An 11289-nucleotide genomic window follows, 5' to 3' on the forward strand; every position below is an offset into this window, starting at 1 on the left:
GAAGCAGAGGAAATAATTCCTGACTCATTCCATAAAGCCAGCATTGCACTGATGTCAAAACAAGACCATTACACAAAAAGAAGCAACACACCATTATCTGTCACTAACATACACGCACCGATTCTCAACAACCTATTAGCCACATGAATCCACCACTGTATAAAGAGAACCATACACCACAGCCGTGTGTGGTTTTTCAGGTATGCAAGACTAGTTCAACCTTCAAAAATCTCTTTAATATAATCTGTCACATTACAAAGAAAAACCCCATGACAGTATCAAAAGATGCAGAAAAAGCATCTGACGGAATCCAACACTGAGTAACGATAAAACCACCTCAGCTAACTAAAACAGAGAGTGACTTTCTCAATGCGATAAAGCACATGCATAAAAATCCTACAGGACCAAGGCAAGGAGATCCTCGTCCACCACGGCTTTGGGCACCAGACGGCAAGTCCTAGCGAGGCCGCAAGATAAAGGAAACAAAGGCAGGAAGACTGGGCAGACAGACACTAATCAGGCTTTGTCTGCAAACGATGCAAACTGTATTCCCGGCAGAATCAGATCTATAAACACACAGAGAACAAGCCGGCGGCTGCCGGAGGGAAGGGGGACGGTGGGCAAACTGAATGAAGGAGAGTGAGAGGCAGTGGCTTCCCAGCACAGGGGAAGTGGCGATGGTGCTATGATGGCCTTGTGTGGTGACACGGTGACACGGTATCCACACCTGCGGTGAGCACAGCATCAGGAACAGAGGTTTCCAATTTTAGGTTGTACACTGGAAACTGTTAAGACGTTTTGTGTCGACTAGACTTCAATTACAAAAAAACAAGAGAAGAACCAGCGTTGGCCAGAGTTGGGCAGAAGGGAGAAGCAGAGCACAGGCGATGTCCAGGGCAGTGAGACTACTCTGTGGGACACTGCTGTCGTAGATGTAGGGCCTTACACATCTGTGAAAACTTACAGGACATAAAGCACCAAAACTAAATGCTAATAAAAAATGTGGACTCCGGTGATAGTGCTGTGTCAGGTAGTGAGCGGAGGTTCATCGGTTTTAACAAACGGCCCCTCTGGTGCGGGATGTTGATCACGGGGAAGTCATGAGGCTGAGGAGACCGAGGTGAGCAGCAACACTCTGCACCTGACGCTCAAGTGTGCTGCGAACCTAAAACTGCGCTAACAGGTAAAGTTTATTAATTACAGGAAAAAAGAAAAAAAAAAAGGAAAGAAACACATGAAGGTTTGGTTACTGGGTGAGTGGAGAGAGCACAGCGTAACTGTTTTCACTTTTGTGTTCATCCTGGGAAGGAAATTTTCCTAAACAGCCATTTTTAAGGATACAAAATGGTGCTCTCTTCTGTCGTATACCAAACAGAGAAAAGAAAATCTTGCTTATTTCCAACTCTTGTCTAAGAAGAGCTTAAAACAAGTGCCACACGTTTAACAAGACAAAGTCGGTCTGACGTGCCAGAGTGAAGGGAGTTTACACTCCTGCGTGTATTTTCCTATCATACCCCCTGGCGTTCTGGTGCACAGATGCAACTTTTCCGACCACGTCCTTAGAGAGGACGCACTAACCTTTTCCATCTCGAGGGGGGGCTCCTTTCGCTTTAAAACTATCCACTGGTGCCTTTGTGTCTGTTTCCAAAGCAATGCCTATCTGTATCTCCGACTTGAACTTGGTGTATTTATTGCTCAACAGCTGGTACCATTTTGGTGCCTGAAAAGTAACAATAAAACAAAAACACCTTAATAATTCATGGGAAACTAACAATAGTGGGAAATGTTCTATGAGCTTCCAAATGTATTTCCTGTAGTTCCTCAGTATGCTATCCTCGTTTAAAATATTTTTCACATTCTCCTCAAAAGAATCCAATCCCGCTTAGGAAGCTAACTGTATTTCCTCTTAAAAAAAAAAAAAAGGTTAGGGGCGCCTGGGTGGCTCAGTCGGTTAAGCAACTGACTTCAGCTCAGGTCATGATCTCACGGTCCGTGGATTCGAGCCCCACGTCAGGCTCTGTGCTGACAGCTAAGAGCCTGGAGCCTGCTTTGGATTCCGTGTCTCTCCCTCTCTCTCTGGCTTGCACCTCCCTGGCTTGCATTCTGTCTAATATAAATAAACATTTAAAAAATTATAAAATAAATAAATATATAAATATCATAGCTATCAGCAGTCAAAATGTTGGTAACAGATTTTTTCTTCACAAAATCCTACTTTAGGACTCAAATCAGGAATAAAGGACTTCAAAAGACATGTTTATTTGTTTGTTTTTACTTTAAGAGAGTTGTGACAAAAGAAAGTTATTAATAAAAATTCAAAGGAAGCATTTCCAAAGTCAGTAACATAAAAAGGGTTAGAGGGGCGGCTCCGCTGGTTAAGCTGCTGGTCTCAGCTCCAGTCACGAGCACGGAGCCTGCCGGGGTCCTGTCTCCCCCTCTCTGTTTGTCCCTCACTCATGTGTAAGCTCTCGGTCTCTCTCTCTCGCTCTCAAAATAAATTTGTAAACTTAAAAAAAGAGATTGGGAGATATTTTAAAACATTTTCAGTCACAAAAGCATGCACATAGGAATCAAGACCCTGAGTTATTTTTCCTTCTTTCTGTGTGTGTTCCCGGCAAGGAGCCGCCACTGCTCAGGTCCCCTAAGTGCATTGCAGGGAGCTCGCCTGCTCTGCCGTGGAAGGAGCGGGAAGCGGGGAAAGCAATCAGAAGGCTACTACCACAGCCAAGGGGAAGAAAGGAGGCTGCCTTAGGCCGGGATCACATCAGTGAAAATGTCCAGCGGGAGCTGGATCAGGAAGGAGTGGCCGGAGGCCTGGAACCACCTAGAAAGGGATGGCTCTGGAGGCCGGAAAAGGAGGTGTGGCTTGCGTACCTGGAAGAGGGGTGCTGGTCCCTGGAGCAGGGCACCCAGCAGGACACCCGCCTCCGAAAGCAAAGCTCGGCAGCTGAACACGCTAAGCTCCGGGTCACAGCAACGTAACTGAATGTCTGAGCTCAGAGAGAATTTTCTTGGACAAAGAGAGTTCTAGGTCAAAGACATGACCAAAATATCGGACGTTCCTAATCAAATTCCTAAAGTGAAACCTGAGAACCGCCACACCGGCTCACACCAAGCCCTTTCAGGGCCGGCACTGCAGGTCCTTCCCATCCATCTGGTATCTACTACAAGTCCGCACCTCACACCACCCGAAACAAACATCATCGGAAGGGCAGTACCTGCTTTATTTCTTGAGCTGTTCGTAAGTCTAGGACGATGTAGCCTATAGTTTCCTTGGCTGAAGATACGGGGTCCAAGGCAAAACACTGCAGTTTGATAGGAGTGCGTTGCAGCCTGTAAGGGAGCAATTGATGTCATAGATGAACGAGCCTCTGCTTCTTATTGAGCTCAGGTTCTGTTAGTTTTGGAAAAAACTGCCTCCTACTATCAGGACAGTTAAAATTCTTTTGAATAATCTGTATCTATATTTCCTGCAAAACTCTCCAACTGACGTGAACTATTAGGCATGCCTGTTTATCATTATACCAAGTAATGTTCCAACCACATCAAAAACCCTGGTCTCTCTGACCTGATGAGCTCGACGGCTTGTTTTTCAAGCTCCTGCAGCATACAGAACCCTTACCGTACACATGAATCTTCACGGTTGATTTTAAATTGTTTTCCTTATACTGTCGCATGCACATAAAACTACAAAAACACATATATGCGTAAAGCTGTTTTGGTCACTAAAATAATGAAATTGACTTCAGAATTAAGTACTGTAAAATCACAGACTATTGCCCAGTAATAGTTTATTGTAACACATGACAATGTTCTGTACGCATGACCTTGGCTGGTACAGCGTGGGTTCCTGAGAGTCAGAAACCTCTCAACTGGTTCGCACAGTAGGCTCAGTAGATCTGACCATCACTGTCAACTAATGGGATGACTATAAAACTTGCACTTGGCACACAACCATCACTTATACACGCGCACTGAATCCGTGTTCTTTTCTCGGCCTCCAACACGCAGAGTGGTGCCCCTTGGCAGGGACACATCTGTGAACGCTGCGGGCACCAAAGTCTCACGTCAGGACTTGGTGCACACATCTCAGGCATCACTGGACACAAAATTTTGATCTTCTAAGAATTTAATGCCCTTGCGAATCCCCACACCAAATCCGTGGACTGATTTAGCCATAAAAGGAAATAAATTTCTCGTTACGTTCATTTTATTTGCTTTAGTCCTAAGACATAGCAGTGAATGAAGTGACTCTGTTTTTCAGGGGGGGGAAAAAAACTATGTTTATTTGATCCTTTTTAAAATATAAGTGCTCTTGCCTGTTTTCAGTCATCGGAGTTCATGAAGTAAGAGGTTGTAGCTTTAAGCCTGTTTTATGTAGTGATACCAAGTGTTTAAATGTCTAAAATCAAGTATCAAATTAATTAGAGACCCTTATGTAATTACTGTAAACAGCAAGCCAGGTAAGGTATATAGTAAAGAAGTCGCAGAAATTACAAAGACTTCCAACCCATGTTTAATATTGGGTAGGCATCATTACAGCACTTCTAGAGTATCTGTTCTCTCAGACATCAGAAAAAAAACCGAAAAGCTAGGTGTAATGGCTTAAAATCTTAGGCTCTAGAACTCAACTGGCTGGACGCTCCCTTTACCCAGCAGACTGACTTATAACTGGTTACTTACCTTCTTAGGCCTCGGCTTTTTCATCTGTAATTGGGGGAAATCCTAACACCCACTTCATAAGATGGTCTTCGTGTGCAAATGAATTATTACTGCAAAGTACTCTGAAAACTTCCCGGCACATGAAAAACCACTAAACAAGTCTTATCACTGTTACTATCATCTACTATTACTATTATTTCTTCCTCGTTAGCAACCTGAAGACTAGAGCAGAACAAAAGGAAAACGGCAGTCACCTGTGCTGATGGAGGGCCTTCCTGTCGATCTCCCAGGCTAACTCGGTAGCAAATTCTGGCTGGTCGATGTGGTCCACAGGGTCAGTGGCCAACTGTTCTCCGTCGAACTTTGCTTCTACTATAAGCATATGCTTTGGACGCTTGGGGAAATGACGACCTGGAAAAAAAAAAAAAAGACTATGCAGGTTAATCAGAACAGTACAAAAACCAAGTATGATCTTTTAACTCGTTTTAAAAACTGAGTTGTTGACTTCTATAGTCCACTAAGTACCTACTTATGTGTGCTCTCACGTGCAAATTCATGATTCCTAAGAAGGAAACAGAAGGCTACAATTTGCAATTTAGGGCTTCTCAAACATTAATGTGCCATTGAATCACCTGGGGACCCTATGAAAATGTAGATTCTTGGTTCACTAGGTCGAGCCTGAGAGGATCCATTTTTTTTAAGTATTTATTCATTTTGGAGAGACAAAGGATGAATGGGGGAGGGGCAAAGAGAGAGGGAGACAAAGAATTTGAAGCAGGCTCCAGGCTCCAGGCTCCGAACTGTCAGCACAGAGCCTGACTCGGGGCTCAAACTCACCAACCGTGAGATCCTGACCTGTGCTGAGGCTGCAGTTCTAACAAGCCCCCACATGATGTCAATACTGCTGTCCTTGATTCTCGCTTTGAGCGGCAATGATCTCAGTGACGTTTCAAAGAATTAAAAATGTGATTCCAACCATTTTAGATATTACTACGCCAGAAGTTAATATGGAAATGTCATGTCATCTGGAGAGTTGGAAATAACCAAAAAGCGAAAACCAACCAATTTGCATCTTAATTTTCCTGTTAATACACTCAGCCAATTAGCCCAAGGAAAACAGACACCATGTAGTCATTCATTCAAATCTCAAGGACAATGTTGTCAATTATTTTAAAAATATTGTCTACAGATCACTTTTCACTGGTACTGCCTGACCCCATTCCTTCACTGTTTACCAAAGGCGTTATCAGAGTCGGGTATTAACTATGTCAAATAAGAGGATATAAAAAGACTAAAACAGAGCACTCAAGGAATTGAGGGTCTAGTGGAAAGATACACACTGAAAACGGTGCCAACAGAAAGCTGAAACCTAGGGCAGAACCTTAGAGGCCACCCGGTGCGGGTCTGGGGCCGGGCACTGTGCTGAGACACGGATGGCTGTTACATAAACACGTCTCAGCTGCGGCTCACCAGGAAGTCCAGAGGTCAGAAAGATCTGGATCCCAATCCTTTCAACCCTGCAACTCCCCTTCTAGGAGCCTTAGCACAAACGTATAAGCAGGGTTCTGTTTTTTTTTTTGAGCTGCTCTGAAAGATCATGGGGTTCCCCAAATGCATTTCATCTCGGTCAGAAAGCCTGTGTTCTCAGTCACCCTCCTCACTACACCGCCCAGTTAGCCGAGCACAGAGACTACGGGCCGGAACAAAGGGGCTCATTCCAGAGACAATACCTGGAGAACAGAAACCCTGTCTTTTCCATCTTTGGCTTCCAGCCCTAGCCCAATTTTGGTGCATGGAAGAAACGTCATTACTTTCTGTCGAATGACGGGCATTTCTAGAAGTGCAGTCAAGCAACTGCAGGTAGCTGAAGAGATGGGGACGTAGATGGCATGAGAGAGGGGGCTGAGAAAGCAGGCAAGAGGCCTGCCAGAAAGGGCCATGAACGCCGTTCTAACAAGTGCAGACCTTATCCTTTAGGCCACTGGAGGATTCTAAGACAATTAAATTTGCATTTCAGAAAGACTGTCCCTAGACAGTAATGTGAACAGCAGATATTCTCTGGAAACGGGGGAAAAACACTTATGAAACAGACCACTGGAAAGATTACTACGACACAGCAGGCGCATAATGAGGGCCTCACAGCGGAAACCTCATTTAAAACTTTACATGGGGGCGTCTGGGGGGCTCAGTCGGTTAAGCGTCCGACTTCGGCTCAGGCCATGATCTCACGGTTTGTGGGTTCGAGCCTCATGTCGGGCTCTGTGCTGACACCTCGGAGCCTGGAGCCTGCTTCTGATTCTGTGTCTCCCCCTCCCTCTCTCTCTCTCTGACCCTCCCCTGATCACACTGTTTCTCTGTCTCTCAAAAATTAATAAAATATTTTTTTTATTTTAATAAAATTTAAAAAAAAGTTTACATGAAGGACCCAGCAGTTTTTAGCAACGAAAACTTAGTGACCCTTTGGAAGAAGGGGGTGGAGAAGGCACCAGGATGGTGAGGACTCGCAAGTTCTGGGCTTGAGGCAACAACTCGGTTGTGATGAATGCAAACACAAACACAAACACAAAAGGAGCCGGTTTGCAGGGAGGTCCACCCACCGTCCGGTTTGAGGTAGGTTTATGGCAACGCATAACTGACAGCCTGAATGTAGGGTCCCTTCTCTGTACACCGCTAGTCGACTTCCAACTAACGCTCTCCTACTTAGAAGTATAGGCTGCCTCCCTGTTCTTTAGAACATCAAACTCCTTGGCTTTCAAAATCCTCCAAGGTCTGTTCACTCTAGCTACACAAGCTTATGTTACCAGAATACTCTCCTCAATGTTCACCTCCCTTGACTCTGGTCATCTATGGGACCTCTTCATCATTCCATCCACCATAATGACTCCATCATTGGTCTGGGGGTTGGTGGGTTTGTTTCTGTTTTTAAGATTATTTATTTATTTAGAGTGACAGAGAAAGGAGAGAGAATTCCAAGCAGGCTCAGCACTGTCAGCACAGAGCCTGACGTGTGGTTTGAACTCATGAACCGAGAGCTCATGAGCTGAGCAGAAACCAAGAGGCAGGTGCTTAACGGAATGAGTCACCCAAGCACTCCTGGCCTGGGTTATCTCAGGGCAGCAAAGACTTTCTTTGATCATTACTTAACTATTCACAGCCCTTAAACCAGCGTCCCCACCCACCCCCAAAACCTGTATTTACAGCCTACATCCCACATTTTTACTTTTTGGGGTTTTTTTTTAATTGTTTAACGTTTATTTATTTTTCAGACAGAGTGAGTGGGGGAGGGGCAGAGAGACAGGGAGACACAGAATCTGAAGCAGGCTCCAGGCTCTGAGCTGTCAGCACAGAGCCCAACATGGGGCTCAAACTCACAAACAGTGAGATCATGACCTGAGCCGAAGTCAGACGCCCAACCGACTGAGCCACCCAGGCGCCCTCTACATCCGTATTTTTAGTATTATACTGCATTCCAACATACTGTGTCCTGCCTATGAATCTGATCTTCTAAAGAAGACAGAATCCTACATCCTTGAAGGTAAAGAGAGTGCCTTCCATTTGGGTTTCCTCACAGCAGGGAGCAAATACCAAGTCCAGAAGCTTTTGTTGACCAATTACAAGGGGATTTTAGCCCTCGGTGTTTAACCATTCAGAAAAGAAGAGCTAAAAATGCCCCACAATTTTTAACTTCTGGTCAGTTTTCTGTTCCAAAAGCCATTACCACTCACTCCCTCTCACTACCCCCCAAATAGTGCCAGGCCTCCACAAAATACTTCCAGCGGTGGGGGGAGGAATGGGGAAGCCAGCCATTCCTCAGGCCCAACTCAGGATGACTGTTGTTGTCAGGTTATTTAAAACCTATCTTCAATGTACCTAGCAATCCCTACCACCTCCACTTTCCTGCAACCTACCTTCCCACCACACCGAATTTAAGGGCAGAATATGCCCTGTCTTTACTTTTCCTGTTTTTAATGTTTATTTATTTTTGAGAAAGAGAGAGCAGGGGAGGGTCAGAGAGAGAGGGAGATACAGTATGTGAAGACAGAATCCAGGCTCTGAGCTGTCAGCACAGAACCCAACATGGGGCTCAAACCCACAAACCGGGAGATCGTGACCTGAGCCGAAGCCAGACGCTCCTATGCCTAGTCTTTCCATACCTTAAGTGTTCTTTCCTCTTCCCTTTGCCTCCCCCCCCCCATTTCTAATCATCCTTTTAGGACCCAAATAAATGTCACCTCCTCGGGGACATCTTCCCCAGAGCTGGTCCTTCCTTCTCCCACACCATGATACGCATTCTCCAAGCTATACTCTTACTTAGCTTTTAGGACCCGGGCTGTTTTATGGTTTAGCCTTACATTCCCAGCACAGGGCCTGCCACTCAGTGAGCCCGCAATAAACAAAGGTCACTTAGTCAACAAACCAAACTTCTAGGAATGTGTATATCACACCATCTAGACAACTAGTCCTAAGTCCCCTCTCGAGCCTTGGAAAGGGAATGCCCCCTCAATACTTCAGACCGCAGGAAATACGGATTCGAGTCCGACAGCAAAGCTCTCTCAAACGGGATCACCCGGGGACCCCCGAACAGAACGTGCTTTCCAGGCACCTTAGCTCACATGGAAAAGTCATCGACGCGCTGCTTCTGATGGAAATCGTTTTTCCTACGTTCTCTGGGGCTCCAGCTCTTCACGCTATTTTAAATACCACCTATCCCTAATAGTTCTCGGGCTCCCTTGAGAGACTGCTAAATCAATCGCACAACAGGCCTCACTTAGTACAACTTCGAACAAGTCTTGGGGACCGCAAAAGCACAGATGACAGGGTTCTTAAGGTTAACAAAGCCTCCGTCGCACGCCACTCGGTTAAAAGTCAGGAGGCTGCAGGTGCCAGTGCAAGTCCCTGGCCGCTCACCTTCTAGGATGGACACGACGATGAGCAGTTGGTCGGACTTGGAGACCATGGTCGCGGTAGGCGGCCCGCAGGCGGGGTCTGCTTGGGGGAAGAGGGACCCGGGTGAGATGCGGGAGGCCCGCGACCACCAACAGGAGGGCTCCCTCCGGGGCTCCCACCGCCCGCCCGCGGCCCCTGACGCTGGGACCCCGCTCCTCGGCCCGGGCCCGCCGGCAGCGCGCCCGGCTCCCCTGCCCCCGGCCGCCGGCCCAAGCCTAGCCCTGCCCGGACGCCAGGCAAATGCCAAGGCCGCTCAGCCGCTCGCCCCCACTCCTCCCGAACTGTCTGCAGGGAGAAGCGAGCCCGCCGCCGGAGGACCTTTTGCCGCCTGCTTTGCCGCGTTTCAAACGCCCCGGCTGCCGCCGCGGAACCCGCCGCGCCCCGCTTCCGCCTAGCAACCAGGCCCGCAGGCCCAGGGCCGCGGGAGAGCTGGAGGACAAAGGGCGATAGAGACCAGGGCAGTCGAGGATAGAACGCCCCTCAGCCCGCTTCGCCTCCTGCCCTTTTACAATATGTTCCAGAGCCCTAGGGAAAGACTAGCCCATTACCTCACAGCGCCCCCTGCTAGACGGACGGGGGATGGCGGGCAGTTGGCGGGGACCGACTGCGCAGGCGCACTATACAGCGTACGCAGCCTGCAGTGCCTTTACGTGGAGGGTGAGGGGTGTATTCTCTGCCTTTTTTCCCCCAGACACACCTGGGAAATGAAGCAAGAGACTGGAAACACGCACACGCGGACGCGCACGCACACACAAAACTGGCTCCGTTCAGATGTGCAGTGTCACCCTGTGATCTAATCAATCTCCCACTGTCTACTAGACAACATTCAGACTTAAGTCTGAACTGAACGATCTCTAAGTAGGACTCGCTCAGCACCGCGAGTGTTCAGGTTTTGAAAACATGTCGCGCCAATACGGTAATTACTGTAACTGCTGGAGGTGACGTAAACTCTCCGAGAATTTCCTGTACTTTAGAAATTACCCAGAAACAAAAACATTGTCACGTGGGTGGAGGAATTAAAAGTCTAGGTTCTTTGTCCCTCTCTCCCGTCCCCGACAATCGATTAACTAATTAGCACAATCAAGACGCCGATTAAACAAGGTATCCCCCCGCCCTCCAACCGTTGGGCTTTATTTTAGGAAAGATAAGTCTTCTGGAGGTCATCTAGCTTGCAAAAAGGGACCTCAGGTCGGGTGGAGGGAGAAGGTAAGGAAGAAAAAGCAATCCCACCCCACCCCCATTTGTGCCCAAAAGAAAAAGAGAAGGATGTGGAAATTGGGCTAGATGACTTCTAAAACCCTTTTCCGTTCCCTTCTGAGCTCCTTGAAATGAGGCATTATGCAATATAAAACCAAAGTAATCATCTGCTTTGGGTGCACCACTGAACATGGCATTGTTTTGCTTAAGATGTGCGCACTGACTCGAAAGTAGATACAATAACATAGAGAACCATCAAGTACTCTGAATATAGTTTCAACAATTACCATTTAAAGACCAATCTTCATCTGCTCCGTTAATTTGCAGGAAGCCCCTAATATGGTATCGTTTCATCTCCTTCAATATCTACCTCTAAAAGAGAACGATTTTTAGATAAAGATTTTAAGAAATCTTTACATTATTTTACTTTGAAAAATTAAAAATAATTCCTTAAAACCTTTATGTATACACTGCTCAAATTTC

General features: G+C 46.7%; 1 protein-coding gene across 2 annotated transcripts in view; it reads right to left on the reverse strand.

Moving 5' to 3' along the window:
- The window catches only part of CEP120 (centrosomal protein 120), a 70844-nt gene extending 60734 nt beyond the window's left edge, over window positions 1-10110 (reverse strand). For both annotated transcript variants that reach the window (XM_029941771.1, XM_029941770.1), the window contains exons 1-5: window positions 9928-10110; window positions 9571-9648; window positions 4917-5073; window positions 3219-3333; window positions 1579-1720 (exon numbers count right to left, since the gene is read on the reverse strand). In XM_029941771.1, the coding sequence (XP_029797631.1) occupies window positions 1579-1720; window positions 3219-3333; window positions 4917-5073; window positions 9571-9619 (463 nt within the window). In that variant the 5' untranslated portion in view covers window positions 9620-9648; window positions 9928-10110. The remainder of the gene's footprint in view (window positions 1-1578; window positions 1721-3218; window positions 3334-4916; window positions 5074-9570; window positions 9649-9927) is intronic.
- Window positions 10111-11289: the final 1179 nt, after the last annotated feature.

The sequence above is a fragment of the Suricata suricatta genome, chromosome 6, assembly GCF_006229205.1.
Source record: "Suricata suricatta isolate VVHF042 chromosome 6, meerkat_22Aug2017_6uvM2_HiC, whole genome shotgun sequence".
NCBI lineage: Eukaryota > Metazoa > Chordata > Mammalia > Carnivora > Herpestidae > Suricata > Suricata suricatta.